Source organism: Nerophis ophidion, linkage group LG14 (assembly GCF_033978795.1).
Source record: "Nerophis ophidion isolate RoL-2023_Sa linkage group LG14, RoL_Noph_v1.0, whole genome shotgun sequence".
NCBI lineage: Eukaryota > Metazoa > Chordata > Actinopteri > Syngnathiformes > Syngnathidae > Nerophis > Nerophis ophidion.
The window spans coordinates 33,511,183-33,533,957 of NC_084624.1; the positions used below are offsets into that span (position 1 = coordinate 33,511,183).

At 37.7% G+C, this 22,775-nt stretch overlaps 1 protein-coding gene across 1 annotated transcript in view; it reads left to right on the forward strand.

The window, feature by feature from the left end:
- The window catches only part of pcmtd1 (protein-L-isoaspartate (D-aspartate) O-methyltransferase domain containing 1), a 36,014-nt gene extending 16,440 nt beyond the window's left edge, over nucleotides 1–19,574 (forward strand). The window contains exons 2-6 of the mRNA XM_061920482.1: nucleotides 3,083–3,541; nucleotides 7,371–7,473; nucleotides 10,192–10,363; nucleotides 16,083–16,206; nucleotides 16,410–19,574. Of these exons, the coding sequence (XP_061776466.1) occupies nucleotides 3,235–3,541; nucleotides 7,371–7,473; nucleotides 10,192–10,363; nucleotides 16,083–16,206; nucleotides 16,410–16,792 (1,089 nt within the window). The 5' untranslated portion in view covers nucleotides 3,083–3,234 and the 3' untranslated portion in view covers nucleotides 16,793–19,574. The remainder of the gene's footprint in view (nucleotides 1–3,082; nucleotides 3,542–7,370; nucleotides 7,474–10,191; nucleotides 10,364–16,082; nucleotides 16,207–16,409) is intronic.
- The last annotated feature ends 3,201 nt before the right edge of the window (nucleotides 19,575–22,775 follow it).

Here is a 22,775-nt window from a genome sequence, read left to right on the forward strand (position 1 = left end):
AATCAGGGTGAGGGGGGATGGTGGGGCTGTGACTTTCCTGAACTCCATGATCATCTCCAATGTTTTCTGGGCGTTCAGCTCCAGGTTGTTGAGGCTGCACCAGGACGCCAGCCGGTCCACCTCTCTCCTGTAGGCAGACTCGTCGCCATCCGAGATGAGCCCTATAAGAGTAGTGTCGTCCGCAAACTTGAGCAGCTTCACCGACTGGTGACTGGAGGTGCAGCAGTTTGTTTACAGGGAGAAGAGCCAGGGGGAAAGTACACAGCCCTGAGGAGTACCAGTGTTCGTAGTTTGACTCTCCGGGACGATCTTCCCCAGCCGCACGTGCTGTCTTCTGTCCGTCAGGAAGTCATTGATCCACCTGCAGAGGGAGTCGGGCACGCTGAGCTGGTAGAGCTTGTCTCGTAGCAGTCCAGAGAGGATGGTGTTGAAGGCAGAGCTGAAGTCCACAAACAGGATCCTCGTGTAGGTTCCTGGGGAGTCCAGATGCTACAGGATGAAGTGGAGGGCCAGGTTCACTGCATCATCCACAGACCTGTTGGCTCTGTAGGCGAACTGCAGTGGGTCCAGGAGGGGGGCGGTGATGTCCTTGAAGTGGGGCAGGACCAAGCGCTCAAAGGACTTAATGACCTCAGACGTCAGCGCCACCGGTCTGTAGTCATTAAGTCCTGTGATCCGAGCTTTCTTGGGGACAGGGATGATGGTGGAGGTCTTGAAACAGGACGGCACGTGGCATAGCTCCAGAGAGGTATTAAAAATGTCAGTGAAGACAGGAGCTAGCTGATCCGCACAGTGTCTCAAGGTGGAGGGGGGGACATGTTCAGCTTCAACAACTGCCGGCGTACATCCTCCTCTCGGATGGAGAGGGCCTTTTGTGATGTTCTTGGAGTCCTTTAATGACCTTGGAGTCCTTTAAGTCCTTTAATGTAGTGCTGGAGTTGGTGGGTGGGGTTATGGTGGGGGGAGTAGAGCTTTGATGAGCTGAAGGCCGTTCGTGACAACAGTAATGTGTGTTGAGGTCCTGAGCGAGAGTTCGGTCATTCAGGGCCTGGGGGGCTTTGGGCTTATAGTTCGTAAGGGCCCTTAATCCTCTCCACATGGCTGCAGAGTCATTGGAGCGGAACTGTTTCTGTAGACAGTTAGAGCACACAGATTTAGCTTTCTGCACTTCCCTGTTGAAGTGGTACTTCGCTCTCTGTAGGTACTCCGGTCCCCGCTCCACGCAGTGTCCTTTTTCATGGTAAGTGTTTGTTTGGCATTAAATGTGGGTGGAGGGAAAGGCTGGATGCAAATATAGCTACAAATGTACATACAGCTAGCCTAAATAGCATGTTAGCATCGATTAGCTGGCAGTCATGCCGTGACCAAATATGTCTGATTAGCACATAAGTCAATAACATCAACAAAACTCACCTTTGTGATTTCGCTGACTTTATCGTTGGAAATGCATCTGCTTTGAGTGTCGCAGGATATCCACACATCTCTGTCGTAGCATCTCTGTCGTAGCATCGCTATCGTCGGTAAAATGTGCAGAACAAACGAGGGACTTTCACATCTTTTGACACTGGTGCAACTTGAATCCGTCGATTGGTATGTGTTTGTTTGGCATTAAATGTGGGTGGAGGGAAAGGCTGGATGCAAATATAGCTACAAATGAGGCATAACGATGCAATATGTAAATACAGCTAGCCTAAATAGCATGTTAGCATCGGTTAGCATGCCGTGCTAATCCATGCACACTCCACCTAAGTCAACTTGAATCCGTCCCTGATCGTGTTGTTACACCCTCCGACAACACACCGACGAGGCATGTCTCCAAGGTACGGAAAACAGTCGAAAAAACGGAAAATAACAGCTGATTTGACTTGTGTGTGTAATGTGTTTTAAAAAATGGCGGATTGCTTTCCATTGTAACATCACGGGTGAAAGGTCATCGCTCCGACAGCGAACAATTGAAAGGTGTTTAAATCGCCAAATTCACCCTTTTAGAGTTCGGAAATCGGATAAAAAAACATGTGGTCTTTTTTCTGCAACATCAAGGTATATATTGACGCTTACATAGGTCTGGCGATAATGTTCCCCTTTAAGTGTGGGGAAAAAGCGTTGCTAATAAAGTAGCATTACTGCTAATATGTAGCATCATTTGAAAAGTCACCTGCAAGAGAATGAAGAGTGTTTACTCCGCATGTCAACATCTCCATTCGGTACCACACGCCCACACTATAAAAATGCAGAGGCAAACATTTCCAGATCAACAACGTATGAAAAAAATAGACAATAACACAAAAAGATAATGTCAGCAGTACCCTACCACATAGCGAAAGACATACACCATTTAATTTACTATTAGGCAGCTCATTTTTATTTGACGGTTATTGAAATATCTTATGTGACATCATACACAAAAGTGCACTTTATTTGTTTGAAACTATTTTAATGGTGTTCTGAACACAAAGTGCGCTTTAATATAGTGTCGTTTTGATATGTCATCTTAGTGACATCATGCACAAAAGTGCACTAATAGGTTTTTTTAAAATGTCTTCGACAATCTTGCACTTTCTGTTTTGGAAGTGACATGAATGTTTGTGCCACTGCTTAATAACTGTTTAATAAATACAGTTTTGGTCAATTGACTTATTTGTGATTTCGCTCTCTGCATGAAAGTTTAAAATGAGCATATATTAATGCAGTATAAACAAGAATGTTTTAATATAGACACATTGAAACATTATACTGCTGTCATTATATGCATCAAGTGTTAATTCAAAGCTAAGGCAAACTATCGAGATATATATCGTGTATCGCGATATGGCCTAAAAATATGCAGATATTAAAAAAAGGCCATATCGCCCAGCCCTACTTAAATGCTTTTTAATCTAAACTGAGAGCATTTGAAGGAGCCTCAGTTATCTGTAACGGTTTTACTTGTTCATTCTGTCATTTTAATGTGTAATGTGAATGTAATTTTATGTGTAAATTTGCTGCCTCTTGGCCAGGAGTCCCTTGAAAAAGGTTTTTAATCTCAATGGGATTGTTTCCTGGTTAAATAATAAACAAAACATGTTTCTCTAATCTTTCTCAGGTCACTTTCGTCCTGGAGATGACAGTCTTGTGAGTTGACACCAGAGGCGCTATTTCAGCCAACAACTCCAATGCCTCACTGAAGACATATCCAACACTTTTAATTTTCTGGTCCTTTTTTATTTTTTTGTTTTTTTTTATTGGTCATTCGGCATGGGGGGAGCAGTGAGCGCAGGGGAAGACAACGACGACCTCATCGATAACCTGAAAGAAGCGCAGTATATTCGCACAGATAGAGTGGAGCAGGCATTCCGGGCCATAGACCGTGGCGACTACTATCTTGACGGATATCGGGACAGCGCCTACAAAGACTTAGCGTGGAAACATGGCAACATCCACCTGTCAGCTCCATGTATTTACTCTGAAGTGATGGAGGCCCTCAAGCTGCAGCCGGGACTTTCTTTCCTCAACCTGGGCAGTGGGACGGGCTACCTGAGCACCATGGTGGGTCTCATCATTGGTAAGCATGGACCCTTTAGCTAGTGGCACGCTACTAATAGTTGGGACTATAACAGCAATCTAATTAGTTCAATGGGGATTTAGAAACAATATAAGCCCTTCGTTGTTTGAAAAGAAGTAGTACAATTACAGGGGAAAGCATATATCTTATCTAATGTGCACTGGGAAAATAACTTACTATGTTAGTAAAAGGGAGAAGTTGTACAATTGTGAGAATGGTTGTGTTATGACACTCATTATTCCCCAAATGTGGGGAAAAAGGTTATGAGGAATAAGTTTATAAAAATAAGTTGAATAAGAATAAAGTCAAAAATAATAATTTTAATGAACTCAATACATTGAAAACATTTCACAATATGACAATAATGTATTCTTAACATCAAGGAAAATATTTGGAATTCAAAGTTCAACTTTGTTCTCGTAAATTCTCACTATGTCTTGAATGTTTATTCTCATAATGTTTTTTTAACTTTATTTATTACAGGCAGGGGTGTTTAACATTGGGAACACCAATTGCAATCCACAAAAAGAAATAGACGTACAAATATACATATATCAATACATACACACATATAAAGATGTGTGTGTATGTGTATATATGTATGTATATATATATATATATATATATATATATATACTGAACAAAAATATGATTGCAACACTTGGTTTTGCTCTTGTTTTTCATGAGTTAAACTCAAAGATCTAAAACTTTTACTATGGACACAAAATACCTATTCCTCTCAAATATTGTTCACAAATTTGTCTAAATCTGTGTGTCTATATATATATATATATATACACACATATAAAGATGTGTGTTTATGTGTATATATATATATATATATATATATTAGTGGTGGGCAAATTAATGCGTTAATTACGAGTTAACTCATCAATCTATTAACGCCGACAATTATTTTATCGCACATTTGCGTATGTTGTTTACATGTTTTTATTTTGTTGACTCCTTTTCTTAACAAGATGGCGTCGCCCGGATGGGCTTCGGCTTCGAGGGGCTCTTGGTAAAGATGGAACATTTGGCAAAAATACCGGACAATTCTGCAAATTTCATGGCTGGCTTACATAAGCGTGGTCACTCCGGGATCACTTACGACCGCCAGACAATTCTGAATGTGGATAGATCGGGCCGTTTTGGACTGAATGACTTGTGCTTGCTAGACCGGCTAGCTAGCATGGGAATACTTTGCCGGCTACATCCAGCGGCCTGTGAAGCAGCGGAGTATATGTGTTGTCTGTCCATTCATGAATAATGCAGACGAGAAGTGTTTGCTGAGTTCTTAACGTTTGCTTTAAGAGCGTGCATATCACAACATACAAGATGCTGTCATGGCGACACAACCTATACCGGGCTACCGCGCATGCTCGTCACTCCTGTTGCATGCTGGGTAGGGTAGTTCTTTTTTTCCCTGGCTCATAACATCACAACATAGTACCATGTATATGCGTTCAGTTTATCAAAGCACCAAGCAAACAATCGGAAAATTCCCATCATATCAATTCCGAGATTTATGGTCATAATTATTTTAAGTGCACTACGCAGAATAAACACAACATTATTAATATTGCTACTACGGATAATTTGATCAAAAATTCCCTAAAACAGCCCACTACCTATAATATAGGTAGTAGCTGATAAAAAAAATGTTTCTGCTGTTACCTCAGAAATTGCCTGTTCAGATGTTATGATTGTGGCTCAGAGATTTGTATGTAGATTATATTTATTTTCCATAACAAACAGGATAACTTAAATATCCTGGCAGTGGCAATAAGCTTAAATGTTTGTATTTCCATTTTTTGAGTTGATTTTCATAAAATATGCTATTTAACTGCTACTGTTTAACAAGGACTGATTTAAATTGTGTTTGCACAACAAATGTTTTGGCGCTTTTGTTCTTGTAGGAGAATATTCCAATAAAGGTGCACTACACACTACTTTTGAATTCATTATTGGGCTTTGCGTATACAATGCAGTTAATCGCGATTAATCGGAGAATTAGTGCGATTAACTTCGATTAAATTTTTTTATCGTTGCCCAGCCCTAATATATATATATATATACTGAACAAAAATATAAATGCAAAACTTTTGGTTTTGCTCTCGTTTTTCATGAGTTAAACTCAAAGATCTAAAACTTTTACTATAGACACAAAAGACCTATTCCTCTCAAATATTGTTCACAAATTTGTCTAAATCTGTGCTTGTGTGTATATGTATATATATATGTATATACATATATGTGTGTATATATATATGTAAATATATATATATATATGTATATATATATATGCATATATATATATATATATATATATGTATGTATGTATGTATGTATGTATGTATGTATATATATATATGTGTGTATGTACAGGGTTTCCCGCAGCGCTTCGTTCTTTAAGACTGTAGATTAACGTTATCCATATATCTAAAGACAAATATTAGGTGTTTTTTTCTTTAATAATGTCATCTTGTTTGTCATATTACCTGATGCCTTTATTTCTATTTTTACATTTTGATAGAGGGAGTTTATTTTTTTGTAATTATTGAATTATTTTTTAAAGTTATGTACATTTATATGTACAGAATCTACATACATTATATGCTGTACACGCACGCACACACACACAGTAATCACAGCAGCGCTTCACTTTTTATTTTATTTTATTTACAGCCTTACTCCAAAATGGAATGCATTCATTTTGACCTCAACATTCTACACACATTACCCAATAATGACAATGTGAAATTTGTATTTATAAAAAAAGAAAGAAGAAATCACATGTACATTAGTAGTCACAGCCTTTTCACTGTAGCATAAGGTGCATCTTGTTCCCACTGATCATCCTTGAGATGTTCCTACAGCCTAATTGGAGTTCACCTGTGGTAAATTCTGTTTGTTGTAAATGATTTGGAAAGGCACACACCTGTGTCTATATATAAAGTCCCACTCTTGACTGTGCATGGCAGAGCACAAATCAAGAATGAAGTCGGAGGAATTGTCTAAAGACCCCCGAGACAGGACGGTCATGAGGCGCAAATGTGGGGAAAGGTACATAAAAATATCTGCGGCCTTAAAGGTCCCAATGAGCAAGTTTGAAACCACCAGGACATTTCCTGGAGCAGGCTGGCCGTCTAAACTGAGTGATCAGGGAAAAAGGGTCCTAGTCTTGGAGGTAACCAAAAACGTGATGTTCACTCTGTCAGAGCTACAGAATTCATCTGTGGAGAGAAGAACCTTCCAGAAGTACACCATAAGGCCTGTATAGTTGAGTGGACAGACGGAAAAGTTGGCCAAAATGCACCTGAAAGACATCCCAGACCATGAGAAACTAAATTATCTGGTCCTATGAAACAAAAGATTAAACTCTTAGGGGCGTGAATGCCAGGTGTCATGTTCGTAGGAAACCAAGCACTGCTCATCACCAGGCCAATACCATCCCAGCAGTAAAGCATGGTGGTGGCAGCAGCATGCTGTGGGGATGGTTTTTAGTGGCAGGAACCGGGACAACCAGTCAGGATAGAGGAAAAGATGAATGCAGCAATGTACAGAGACAGCTTGGTTGGACTCAGACTGGGGCGAAGGTTCATCTTTCAGCAGGACAACGGCCCTAAGCACACAAAATTGCTGTCAATGCTTAAAAATGTTTGATATATTATTTGTTGAAATACGGTGCTTTTTGGGGTTAAAAATCACTGGAAACACTGATGAAAAAAATCACAGTCACAAAATCTGACTTTGTAGGCCATAACAATCACGAAAAAAGCAGATGAAATGCTAGAGGGACTGATTGTTGGTTGTGTTTTTTCTCCAGGTCCATTCGGTGTGAACCACGGTGTGGAGCTCCACAAGGATGTGGTTGAATACGCCAGAGACAAATTGGACAGTTTCATCAAAGAAAGTGAAAGCTTTGATAAGTATGTACGCAAACACAGGCTAACGTTAGCATTGGCCTCTCTGCTTCTGAACACAATTCATTGACTTTTAATCGGAAAATAAACTTAAATAACAGCTTACAAAGCATGAAATAAAGCAAAGTAGAATGTTTGTGATTAGATGTTGAGATGCTAGCAAATTCTAACTGGTGTGTAGGGGTATTTTCTGCATCCCGGACTCGTTTCAGGACAAATGATACGGCTATCGGTATTTTTTTCATCCAGCTGACCGTCCTAATTATGACAGGCTGCCATATTTACGTCAGATCCCGCTGCCATGCATGAAAAATGACATGGGTAGGGTCAGGTAATCAGCTTGGAATAATCACAAATAAGGAAGAAACACAACTAGGGATGGGAATTGATCAGATTCTTTCGGTTCCGATTCTACTTAATGATTGGGTTGTTTATTCGTTCTCATACCGATTCTTATTTTGAAAAAAACATAACAAAAAGGTGGGTTAACATCAATTTAGTTTAGTTTAGAGCAAATATGACCTAACAAAACCAACAGTGGGGTCTTAAACAGTTTTTTCCCCTCGGCCATCAGACACGTGAACAATACAGCTCATGTTATTCTATTCTGTGTTATATGTCTTTTATGTTGCACGATTGCACCAAGTAAAATTCCTAGTTTGTGAACCCGTTCTCAAACAATGGCAGTAAAAACTTTTCTGATTCTGATTCTGATTAAAAAGGCATATGACATGGGTTTTATATACATGATTTAAGTATATATGTAATGTAAGTACGGGCATATTTATAATATTTAATATTTTGACCATTTGAAGCATACGCGGCACATTAAATTCAAAAACACATCAAGACGTTGGCTTTTTTTCTCTTCATCACTGATTTCTGCTCACTGCAGACTTTATAAGAGCTAACACACCTAATAAAACATCACTTACTGTGCAACGTCAGCTGTTATTAGGATGCCGAATGCTAGGATATTCCTCTATTATTGTCACAAACAAGCAGGGTGTGGGAGCGACAAGTGCTTTACATGTCGTTCTCGTCAGAACCTAAATGTCCCAACTTGTCATAATACCTACTCAGAGTCTCATGTCCAGATTAGATACATTTATGATCTAGAATAAATTTAAATGGAGCAAGGAAGCGAGAAAGCAGCAGACCACTTGATGAAGTAAAGGTAGGGAGCCACATAAGTGATTAGCTCGCCGCTATAAATAGTTTGCTTGTGGTAGCACTTATAATAACGATATAACTAATACTTGGGTAATATTCAAGTCACGAAATGTAAATGGAGTATTGTTGGCGCTTTTTGAATGGCTATCAGATTTTATGGGCGGAATATTGGAGCTCCCATTGGCTAAGCTGACTTTTATTTACATTTATTTAATGTTTAGAATGCATTTTTAAAAATCCATTCCTTCTCATGTCTTCCATAATGATTGTGAACGACAGGCGAGAAATAACTAAAAAGTGCAGTTTCCCTTTAAGAATTAAAAAGCAGGTTTTGATAAAAGAAGATGTTAAATAATGTTGGTGGTGTACAATCTTTTGTGGTAATAAAAATGTAGACCTGGACCAATAAGTCAAATAACTGATTGATAAATGAAAAATATTTTTTCCAGCATTGATATCCCTGATGTACATGCATGTTTACGTGCTTCAGGAGCATTCATTCTTTGTACAGTGCCTGAAAGCATGCAATTGCTGTCATTTCGACGTTAGTTTTTCTGACGAAATAAACCACAATAATACTTCTTCATATAGTTTTAACATACTCCAGCTTATTGCAACAAAACATGCCGTTATTTTGTCTCGACCTGGGGGATATGGCAAAAAAGATGATCACGGATAATTTTTTTCAATCTTATTTGATCACGATTATCACAATTTGAAACAATTTTTATTCGAGGAGTTTCTTGTGAAGGATTATACAAAGTACCACACAGGCAGCGGTAATGTTTAGACCAGAATAACGTGAATGAATGTTTATACCAGAATACATTTACATATGCAGAAAAATAAGTTTGTTTTATTTATTTGTAACGAATTAAGTAACGTTTATGACCTTTTTCCAAACAGGACAATGCATACATTTATAACTTATTTTTAAAACGCTTACAAAAAAGTTGGACCCCAAAAATTTACTGTGGGAGCCCAATTTAATGACTTGATGGGGTCCCCGGGACCCTATTTTGAAAATTCCTAGCGCCAACACTGATGGAGTATTGGTGCGTGCAAAACAGCAGCAGGTGGCTGTGGCTTGCGGGCTGGATCTAATACTAATCAAATATCACCCTGGGGGCCATAGATAATTAATTAGCGGGCCGTATCTGGCCCGCGGGCCTTGACTTTGACACTTTGCTTTAAGTGAACAAAGAGAACCCATTCGCAGTTTAATTAAATGAAATTCTGTATTTAAAATATGCACAGCCAATATTAATGAATAAATATGTAATATGTCAGGTTTTAGCCAAAGGCTAATTTCAGCCTGTAGTCCCCAGGCAGGTTGTTGCATACATAGAATGAAACCACAATTACATTCACACAAAACAAAGAAAAGTCAGGATCACCAACCAGCCATTGCGTGACATTAAGTGACCTTCCTGCCAAATATTTTTTTTTTAATCAACTCTACTTCAATAATGGCCTCTTGACGGTGGTGTTGACTTACTTTCCCCTAAGCCACCACGCATTTCCAGTGATGCTTTGTCCTCCCCTTTAAAGGTTTGAATTCTGCGAGCCCGTCTTTGTGGTGGGCAATTGCCTGGAAATCTCCACAGACAGCCACCAGTACGATCGCATTTACTGCGGGGCGGGGGTGCAGAAAGACCATGAAAATTACATGAAAGTGCTGCTCAAAGTCGGCGGAATTCTGGTGATGCCTATAGAGGATCAGGTGAGTCCTGTACAGGCTGTGCTCTGCACTTGCATGCGTTTAAAAGCTGCACAATCATTAATGTTTCATACCAAACTGTGCATGGCTGAGGTACAGTAGGAGAGTCTTCTGGTGTATTTAGGGGTGGAGGATGGCAGGAACTTATCATTTAGTCAGTCTAAAACATTTAAATCCATGCAGCCTAAAGAAGATGACATCTGGCACAAAGGTTTTAATGGAGCTATATTGTACGCCCCTCTAATTATTACCCTCAACGCTGTAAAGATACAACATTAGCATGCAGCCCGAGTTCACTTTAATTGTACCTTGATAGCTATTTAAATATACACCTCTTACGTTAGCAGGCTTCTCTTTTCTGCCCTATCAACACACTGCATGCTTCAATACATACCTCGTTAGTATTTGTGTCTAATGGTATTATTGTACAAATACTGTTGCAGGAGAATATTTCATGAATACAGCTGAAAGTCCGAACAATGCAAGGATTCACTTCGGAATGCTATAAAAATTGTGAGAGATAAAGATTGGATTATGATTAAAAGTAAGTGTGTGGCAAATTTATGAGGATGAGTCGGAAAAATATTAAAAACGTACTCATTTTATTGAGAACATTTTTTATAACAATGTGTCCATAGCAGAAGTCAAAAACCGTCCCAGATAATTATTGCCAAAAATTGGCGAATCAATTATTAATTGTACTATTAGAAATTAGTCATTATGTTTATGAAAAAAATAAAAAGTAAAACATTTTATATGTCAAAGAGGTATGTATTTTTTCAAAGGAAACAGTCATAAATTAAAAGAAAAATCTGAAATATTACAAGAAAAAGTAGTGTAAGAAAAAAGGTATCAGAATTAAGTCCAATGTATTGGTATGGTAAAGCAGTATTTCCCATAAACGAACAAGATACCTGCGGCGGTGTGAGCGTTGTTATGGCCGTGGTGTCATACAGTAATTTGCATCATTTGCTATGATATGATTTTCTTTAAAAATGATTTTAAAAAAAATGTATACATACTACAGATGTCCGATAATGGCTTTTTTGCCAATATCAGATATTCTGACATTGACCAACTCTTAATTACCGATTCCGATATCAGCCAATACCGATACATATACAGTCGTTGAACTAACACATTATTATGCCTATTGTAGTTGTGATGGCCCGCTGAATGCATTAAACAATGTAACAAGGTTTTACTAAAATAAATCAACTCAAGTTATGGAAAAAAAATTCCAACATGGCACTGCCATATTTATTATTTAAGTCACAAAATGCATTATTTTTTAAACATGCCTCAAAAAATCAGTTTGGAATTTGGGACATGCTTTCCCTGAGAGAGCATAAGGAGGTTGAGGTGGGCGGGGTGGGGTTGGGATAGCAGGGTGTGTATATTATAGCGTCCTGGAAGAGTTAGTGCTTTGTTGTGTTTATATGTTGTGTTACAGTGTGGATGTTTTCCTGAAATGTGTTTGTCATTCTTGTTTGGTGTGGGTTCACAGTGTGGCGCATATTTGTAACAGTGTTAAAGTTGTTTATACGGCCACCCTCATTGTGACCTGTATGGTTGTTGACCAAGTATGAATTGCATTCGTCGTGAGTGTGACAATCTGTAGATATTATGTGACTGGGCCGGCATGCAAAACCTTTAAGGTTTATTGGTGCTCTGTTCGTGCACACAGCGGCGTTTTAAAAAGTCATAAATTTAACTTTTTGAAACCGATAACGATAATTTCCGATATTACGTAAATTTTAAAGCATTTATTGGCCGATAATATCAGCAGTCCGATGTCATTGGACATCCCTAATACATACATTTAAAACAAATTTTATTCTGAGTTAGTATTTAACATATATACTGTATAAGTATGTTAAAATATAATATTTAATGACTTTTTTTTATTTATTAAAAAACACTAACAACCAATGGAGCACCTTCTTCTGGTGTTATTGTAGAATGTACTCGTGTTTAGAGACTCTTGTTAACTCCTCCTGTCCCTGACGAAAGAGGCGAGCTGCAGCGAGCATGACGTCACACTTGCTTGGCGCTGTTGCTCCGGTTGGACTTTCTCTTCTTAAAAGCCACCACTGTCCTCTTAATATTTGCACATTGTGTAGATGGCTGTCTGTGGGTCTAGCTAGCTGCACTATACTGTATATAAACATGACGTGCACATTGCAGACAACGTTCCAGGCAGTCACAATGGCATGTACTTTGTTTACATCCGGTTTCGGCAGTGTGTTTTTTTGGTAATCTAAGTCTTTTTTCGGTGGTCGAGTTTTCTGTACATCACTTGTCAATAATGCGCAAATAATAGGCTATATGTATATATGTAGATCCATACAATAAAGACAAGCTAATGTTAATGTTTAATGTTCGTGTGGTTTGGATTTAAAGTCAGTTTTTTTCTTGGTCGCAAGGTGCGTGAAAGGTGATTGGCAGAGAATGTGGAATTGTTGTTGTGTGTCCGGGGAAGCGCGGACCCACAAAATTAAAGTGTTTTAAAACCAGTTGAATTGTGCCGTTGGTATCATAAGATTATTGATAAAAGTAAAAAATAGCGCGGACTTTGTGATTTCTTGTGGGAGCTACAATATATTATATGACTTTAATTTGTTCCATTCATCCATCCATCTTCTTCAGCGTATCCAAAGTTTTCAAGGTATGGCGGTAATAAGAATGCTGTGGCGGCGCGCTACACCCTAGTATAGTAATAATTCATTTTGAACATGCACAATAAGACTGCTGAAAACAATTGATTCACATTCAAATTGCGATTCTAAATTGATAATTTTTTTTTTAATAAATCGATTTATTTATTTTTTTTACTAAGAATGTATTTCTTAAAAAGCATTTTTTAGGCCTTCTGCGTGCTTACTTACAGCAGGTTTGCAGCCAAGATGAGCTTTTGTAAAATTGATTGTGAAAAATCAAAACGAATCGAATCACACGATTCCCATCCCTATAATACATCAAATACTTACAATTTAACATCTTAACATGACCGAAAAGGCGTAGGAATAAGCAGAGTTTATTTAATCCTACGGTTCATCTTTTTCTTCTTCTTCTTACATATTTGTTCACTTCCTGTACTCAATCTGTTAGAACAACCAAATAATTTGATGTCTCAATTTCACAGACAGGCATGATAATAGTAATAATAGTGGTAAGAATTTTACTGAAAAAAGATGCATTTGTATGAGAAGTTAAAAATATTTAAACAAGGAAATGTAAGTAATTTCTGAGAACAAAGTTTTAAAAATGGCAAAATAAATGAATCGCTACCATAAATATATTATGAAAGATGAATGTAGGAAAAAATGTATTTGAAGGAAATTGAATTTCGCAAAAAAACCTATAGGAGAGCAAGTTAAATCTACAAAAAAAAAAGGTAAATAATCCAAGAAAAAAAATCTGATTTATTCAAAAAAATATAATTTTACAAAAAAAAAAAAAAAGCATGCGTATGAAAAGTTTTCTTTATTTAAAACAAAAAAATATTCTATTATTCTGGGGATGACTTCTAAAATATGACACAATTTTAATTATTTACTATCTTATGAGAAATAAAATTGGGGGAAAAGGTTACTTGAAGAAAATTTACATTTTACATAAGGTCAAGCTCTAATGAAAACAGCGTTGTCATTTGTGAAAATGTAATGATAAAATATGAATTTGTGTGAGAAAAGAAGACTCATAAAAAAGATAGATCATTGAAGGGACAAAGTTAGACAAACTACTAGTCAAAATATGATTATTCCTGCATATATTACGCCTTGTTTTCCTTATACTAATCCAAAAGAATAATTGTTTAGTGGATTACCGTATTTTTCGGACTATAAGGCGCACTTAAAATCCTTTCATTTTCTCAAAAATCGACAGTGCGCCTTATAACCTGGTGCGCCTAATGTACAGAATAATTCTTGTTGTGCTTACCGACCTCAAAGCTATTTTATTTGGTACATGGTGAAATGATAAGTGTGACCAGTAGAGGCCAGTCATACATAAGAGATATGTGTAGACCAGTGGTCCCCAATTTACGGCTCGCGGGCAAGTTAGGCCTGCCAGCGTCCAAAATCCGGCCCGCAGGTAGTACCAAGTTAAAAAAAAAAGGTTTTTTTTTTTTTTAATCTGTCCTTTTTCGCCCATCCATCAATCCATTTTCTACCGCTTGTTATTGGGTCTCCTAGCCGCTCAAGCAAATCACATTGTCTAAAAATGCATTTTCCCAGCGGTAACGGGACGTCATCACGCTTGCACCACAAAGGCGGCAAGTGCGAAATCTTTCAGTCAATTAGTGCACGAGAAGGAAAAAATGCAAAATCGTTGGGGAAACAAATTGGACTCAGAGTGTAGAGTTGTTAAACATCAGTGGACATATGACTTTTGTTCAGTTTAAGGAAAAGACAGTTTAGATTATATATATATATATATATATGTGTGTATATGTATATATATATATGAGTATATATATATATGTGTGTGTATATATACATGTATATACACATATATATGTATATATACATGTATATACACATATATGTATATATACATATATATGTGTATATATATATATATATATATAGCGCGGCCCCTGGTCAAATATTTTTTAACCCAATACGGCCCTCGGGTCAAAAAGTTTGGGGACCCCTGGTGTAGACTATAATATGACTCAAGTAAACAACACCAAAATGTTATATGTTCCATTGAAAATATGGAACATTACACACACAGTACAACTTTGGTAAGCTATGAAGCCGCACAGCATGATGTATTGTACTGTGCTTTAACTTACGAGTATTATTATGGTGTGTGTATAAGGTAAGACATAATATCTGGCGTTTTTGTTTTGCAATATTATGCTAAAGCAACTTTTCTTACCTTCTGGTACCTGCTGATCTGTAAAAGTCCTGACAATTTGCACGAATCCGCCTTTTGTAGTCCGTGGCGACTCCGAAGGTGATAAACTTCTTCTTTTTCTCTTGTTATGGGACATTCATCCTCCAATGTTGCCATTTTTAATATAGTGTAAAGTTCTTACTTATATCTGTCAGTAAACTCACCATGAAAGCGCTAAAAAATACCGGTGTAGTGAGTTTACATTATTCACCCAAGGAATTTCAGTAATTAAAGGATTCCGGTCAGATGTTTTTTCATGGGACACATTTCCGGTGTTGATGTTGCTCTAGTAAGCCAAGGATGAGGAGATGCTGCTCCGTTATTGAATTCAGTAAAGTCTGAACGTTATTAAAACCGTTAGCTCCATCTTTTGACCCTTCTTCCACCCCCGTCCTTGCACGCTACACTGCTACAACAAAGATGACGGGGAGAAGATGCTGTCGAAGGTGAGCCACGTAAATAAGACCGCCCACAAAACGGCGCATCCTGAAGCGACTGTCTGAAAGCGGCTTGAAGATGATCTGTAAAACATAATCAATGCAACATTTTGACCAAAGAACCACCATCACACGTTATGCAGACCACAAGGAAGTGTTTACATTTAGAAAAAATAAAAAAATAATCGTATTCCTGTATGCACCTTATAATCCGGTGCGGAAAATATATGAAAAAAGAACAAAAATAGAGCATTCATCGGTAGTGCGCCTTTTAATTCGGTGCGCCCAATGGTCCGGAAAACATGTTAATTTTTTAGTGTACATACTCTTTAAGAAGAGTGTTGTACTTTGGAGGTTGAGCTGTATGTGCGTGTTTGCAGCTGACCCAGATCACCAGGACAGGACAGTGCACATGGGAGAGCAAAAACATCTTGGCCGTGTCCTTTGCCCCCCTGGCCCAGCAGAGCAGAGCTGACGGGGACAAGCCTGACACTGTCCAGTTGCGTGAGTTCCTCCAGCCTCTGTCCACAAATATATGAAATATAAAATGAAAAGTGTGCCTCAGTCCATCTTTGGAAAGCTAAATCAGTCTGACTTTGGCTTGGAGCGGGGAAGACTTTTCCTGTTTGCAATAGTTTCTTCCTGACCTAGTTAAGTTGCCGCTGAAGAAGACCGTCCTGGTCGCTCTTGTCTCTCTTTGTCCCCAGCCCCCGTCACAGTGCGCACCCTGCAGGATCTTTCTCGCATCTACATCCGCCGTACCCTCAGAGACCTGGCCGGAGGCGGCGAGGAGGACCAGGCCAGAGGGGCGGTTCAGCGGGTCCCCCAGAAGCGCAAGCGGCGGCACTGCAGGCGGCGCCGCATCAACACCTATGTCTTCGTGGGCAACCAGCTGATCCCCCAAATGGTGGAGAGCGAGGAGGAGCACGGCGAGGAGGAGAACAAGGACGCCGAAGAGGAAGACAAGGAGGAGAGAGACGTTGGGGATATTGAAATCCTCAAGCAGACGAACATGTTTAGAGACCAAATCATGGCTCTGCCGCTACCGGAGTCCCTTAAAGAATATTTACTCTACTATAGGAAGAAATAACCTTTTTCCCTCTCCAGTACAAATGGAGCATTATTTCCAACACGTCTTGATGCCAAAACTGTACAGGGAAGTGGTGTCACAGATAACACTGGATAATAATGTTACCATTGTTCTTTGTACAGGTGGCTTTCTTTTGGTTTTGTACATAAAATATCAGTGCATAAAGTACACAGAATGAAGATTTCAATATTTAGTTTTTGGCAATTTGATCACGCCAAAATGTCTGCAGAGGACAAGATTTGTACAGTGGAACCTCCAAAGTGGAACACACCGTTTAAAGTCGTTCTAATTTAAAACAAAAAAATACTTAATTAACTGTACAGGCAGTGTTAGATTAACATTTTACACAATAAAAAAGAAAATACAAAAAAAATGTAAACAACTCGGGATACATTCTGTTCTATGGTTAAAATGCTAAACTTTCTAGTTCAAACCACATTTTTCCCATTAGAAATTAGTTGTTTACCGACCAAATGTATAAAAAAAACTACAATAAAGTAAATTACTCACACTCCGAAGATGCCTGATGGGGACACAATAATTTGTATAGTACAAATAGTAATACTGTCACCTAGTGGTGTTTTATAGGCACTGCTGGAATTATTAAGTGTACTTATGTTAGTATCTTCTCGGTAAAATATTAGGTGATATTTTCTATGTCCTATTTGCCGTTCTATGGTTACAATTTCCAACATGCTGCTTCACATTTTTCTAATTTCAAAACATTTTTTGCATTAAAGAATAACGTTTTTTCCCCCCACTCAAACAACATAATGAGACAAAATCGAACTAAAACACAGTTAAAGATGCTTGTTCGAATGAATGTAACATGGACAATAAATACAGAGCGATGCTGTCACCTTGTGTTGTTTTATAGGCATTGCTGGAAAAATGGAGTACGTTATTTGTTTGGTATATCAAATGTGATAATAGTCAGACTCTTTTCTATGAATGGCTGATTCACTTTTTTTCCCTGTTAGAAAATAATGTAAATGTGTTGTTTTTGCCCAGGTAGACGCAATGTAACGGGACTAAATCAAACCAAAATATAGTAAAACTTCGCAAACTTTTGTGGATGCCGGAAAGATTGTAATAGGGAATGTGTTTGCAAAGCGTTATGGTCACCTAGTGGCGTTTTATAGGGATTGCTGGAACTAATAGGGGTAGATACAGAATGTAAGCAATAACCAGACGCTTTCCCATGTCTTATTTTTAGTTCTATGGGGGTTTCAAGCATGTTGTGTTTTATATTAATGTCCAAATTGTGCAACTTTTGGGGCGTTCCGACTTTGGTAGGTTCCACTGTACTTGTTATTGCAGCCATCTTGCGGATTTAATCCTCTTTCACAGAGGAAACAAAAAGCAAATTCATAGTTTTATAAATATGGAGGGTGGGGTGGGAGGAACACATGATGGGTTTTTCTACCTTCCTTTCCTAAGAGGTCACGACAAAAATACTTTTTCTACGGCGGGCACCTTTTAACGCAACCTTTTCTACAGAGAGCTGCGTTTTTTGTGAAATACTTGACGTGGTATGCGTTGGAGGGAGACAAATGATATCGATGGATCCTCTTACAAGAATGAAACAAGTGTTGAAAATGCATGAAATACTTATTTTTAAACAAAAATATGTATCATAAATCAATCAAAAGGACTATTGAGAAGTGATTAGTTTAAGCTTTGTATTGAAAGCAATGCAAAATGCCTTTTTAATGTAAAAAATCCAACAAAGCACCTTATTGTGTGAACATTTGTACTGCAGATCGGACTTGCGTTATAATATCTGCAGAACTTTCCTGTTGTATTGTCATAATTATTAGTTGTGGCGTTTTTTAAGTGCCAACGTCACATTTAAGGATGATCATTCCAGCAGTACGCTATATCCTACTTTCAATGCATTATTTAGTGTTTGGATCAAAGCTGAGGTGTACATTTGTCAGAAAAGCAACATATATGACTATACAGTAGTGTACACTTTCATTTTGGGTTTCTTGTACTGTAGCACCTTCTTGCTGTACTGTAACTTCACACTGGCAACTGTGTACACCAAAACTCCACTGCTGTCTGTTGGATTGAGAACTATACATTTATTGTAGTGTTCTTTTCCTTTACATATAATCTGATTTGGGGGGAAAGGGGGATGATTAGTTTGTGATGTGACATTTAATTTGTGTATTTTTTTACTTTCAATCAGAATGCCTTTAAAGTGAGCAATAAGGAAAGATGACAGTTAAAAAAAAATCCCTCATTTGAATTGCGGCCCAAAAAATTACTACAAATTGTACAGTAGAACCTTCAAAGTCGAACTGACAAAATGCTAACATTGTTAATTAACTACCTTTTATAAAGCAAAACTACCAAACCAGAAAGTCATACTGTCTTGTGGCCTTTTTTAAATGATTACAGGTTTGTCAATATATCAGGTTTAATTGTCATTCAGCAATATACTTTTGTAAGCAGAACTCCAAAAAGGACAAATAAAAAGCAAATATTTGGAATTAATCCTTGACTAACCTTTGCAAATGTACAAGTTGTTTGACTTTGGAGGTTCCTTTGTATTAGCTACAATTTAAAATTAGCCAATGAGAAGTCACATGACGGCAGAAACTTTCAGTCTTAGGCCGTACGCCAATTTCTAGCCGAACGACCCGCGAGCGACGCTGCTTTTAAGAGCCGAAACTAATTCTGGAACGCTGGATGATTCCTGAAGCGTGCAGTTCATTTAAAACGTGTTGTTTCTCTGTGGATGTTTGGCACACAAATAAAGGTCACAATCGTAAAACCCTTCTTTGGTTTCTCATTTTAACGACACCATTTTATTTGGAGTGTCCTGACAAGGCGGGAGTAAGAAAAGCGGTGCTGATAAGGAGGCAGAGGAGCCATGCAGGCGCCGTGATGCGGTGGAAACATGTTTTTTCCTTTAGCTGCTGTTTGAACTAAGGCGTTTGGCAACAGGCTGTGACTCTGCAACAAACTTTGTGTCAACTGGCTCTTGCCGTAACAGAATGAGAATGCTGCAACATCCAACATGCATCTCCACATCTCACACCCTTGTGACATCTTATTATTTTCACCTTTTTTTTTGTTTTACTACTGCAAGGCTGTAGATTGTACAACAGGATGAATATGCCGATAGACAGTGAGGTCATCGTGTGTTCTACCACATGTTCACAAATCCTTGGAAAGATTTTACACAAGCAGCATTTTTTTTCATGCATTGCAGTTTAGATGCATTATACCAGGGGTCCCCTAACGTTTTGACCCGGGGGCCGCATATGGTTAAAAAAAAATGTGTTCATGGGTCGGGCTATAGATACACACACAGACACATAAATATATACATTAATATATACATACACACATACATTACATACATATACATATATATGAACACACACATATATAAATAAACATACATATATATATATACAGACACACACACACACACACACACACACGTGTGTAAAATATATAAATATATACACATACATATACAGTATATATCTGTGTATATATATATATAAATATATATATACACACACACGTGTGTGTAAAATATATAAATATATACACATACAAATACAGTATATATCTGTGTATATATATATATATAAATATATATATATACACACATTTATATATAGATATACATATATACACACACACACATATATATATACAGTATATACACATACAGTGTATATACACACATACATATATATATAGACATACACACACATCTATATATATACACAGTATAAATACACACACACATATATACACACATACACATATATAATATATATATACATACATACATACATACACACACATATTATATATATATATATATACATATATATATATATATATCAGATCAGACATACTTTATTAATCATAAATCGATACCAATATTTTGGTAAATCAAAAAAGGGGGCGTGGTTCTAATGCATCAGCTGTCTAGGTGAGGGTCAGTGGGGAGTTACATCACACACAATGAGTGAGGCCTAAACTGGCCATTTTGTTTTGTAGTCCCTGCGTAACAAGGATTTATGACCCCCCAGGCGGGAGTAAGTCTTTTATTGTAGTCCAGATTCACTACACTGCAGATACCACACAGTTGGTTTGTCCATGATTTTTCTTGTGATATAAACATAGGGCAGTGTTTGAACCTTCTGTACTGTAGGAGTGCATTTGAATTACAGTCACCATTCACAACTCAATGACAAAACTTCGACGGGGCGTTTTCGCGACGCGCGTATGGAGGCTTGCTTCTTGTAAAGGGGAGACAGCTTCACATTGTGCCGGGAGATTGGACAACACATGCCCTGCGATGAGGTGGCGACTTGTCCAGGGTGTGCCCCGCCTTCCGCCCGATTGTAGCTGAGATAGGCGCCAGCGCCCCCCGCCACCCCGAAAGGGAATAAGCGGTAGAAAATGGATGGATGGATGAACCAACCAAGGGCCACTGAAAATGGGGGCTTTTGAGGGATGGTCAGTTTAGAATGTGGATAGAGAATAAAAATATATATTTTTTAAATGCCAATAGAATTAAATAACGGCACAATATCATATAATTTGATGGCAAACTTAGTTTAAACTTTGTCAGCAGTATAAAATAACTGACATTTACCAGGGTTTATACACTTCTCTGGTAGCACAATGGTGGCCTTTTATGCCACCAGACGTGGTTCCACAACAAGTACATGTTTTACTACGATTTATATATATATATTAGGGTATCATATTATAAACCTCAATGTGAAGACACTTATGGTGTTGATTGCCTTAAAAATAGACTGCATGAAAATGTTGCCATAAGGCAGTGGTTCTCAACCTTTTTTCAGTGATAAGAAGTAAAATACAGGACTATGTCATCAGTTTCTGATTTATTAAATTGTATAACAGTGCAAAAAATTGCTTATTTGTAGTGGTCTTTCTTGAACTATTTGGAAAAAAATATATAAAATAATTAAAAACTTGTTGAAAAATAATCAAGTGATTCAATTATAAATAAATATTTCTACACATAGAAGTAATCATTAACTTAAAGTGCCCTCTTTGGGGATTGTAATAGAGATCCATCTGGATTCATGAACTTAATTCTAAACATTTCTTCACAAAAAAAGAAAACCTTTAACATCAATATTTATGGAACATGTCCACAAAAAATCTAGCTGTCAACACTGAATATTGCATTGTTGCATTTCTTTTCACAGTTTATGAACTTACATTCATATTTTTTTGAAGTATTATTCAATAAATATATTTATAAAGGATTTTTGAATTGTTGCTATTTTTAGAATATTTTTGGAAAATCTCACATACCCCTTGGCATACCTTCAAGTACCCCCAGGGGTACACGTACCCCCATTTGAGAACCACTGCCATAAGGTCTTAATGTTGTCTTGTAGTAACCGCTTTTTAACTTTAAAAGAACGTATCCATGGACTATAGTAATAGTACAAACACAATGTACTATATCCGTCCATCCCTTTCCTACCGCTTGTCCTGTTCGGGGTCCCTGGAGCCTATCCCAGCTGCATTCGGGCAGTATATATTATTACAATTATTTCCCAATATGTGGAGAAGTTCATGAATTATCGATGTTCCTACAAGGGGTGTAAGAAATATTACAAACCGCACAGTCCACTCATTAAAGCTAAATGAAAGCCTGGTTTACATCTCTTGTAACATGTCACCAGAAAAGTGATTGAAAGAGGGCTGAAGTAGCCTTTTTAAGTAAGATTGGACATTGTGTATTATCCATCCATCCATCCATTTTCTACCACTTGTCCCTTTCAGTATTATAAGTGACATAATTACATAAGTGCCCTTTTTTGGAATTTTGCCCATCGTTCACAATTAATATGAGCGACAAGAAGACAAAAGGTTTTGAATTATTTTGCATCCTACCATGTACAACTCGGCTCATTCTACATAGTTAGCCATGCAGCTAATGGATGCAATCCATTCAACCTCT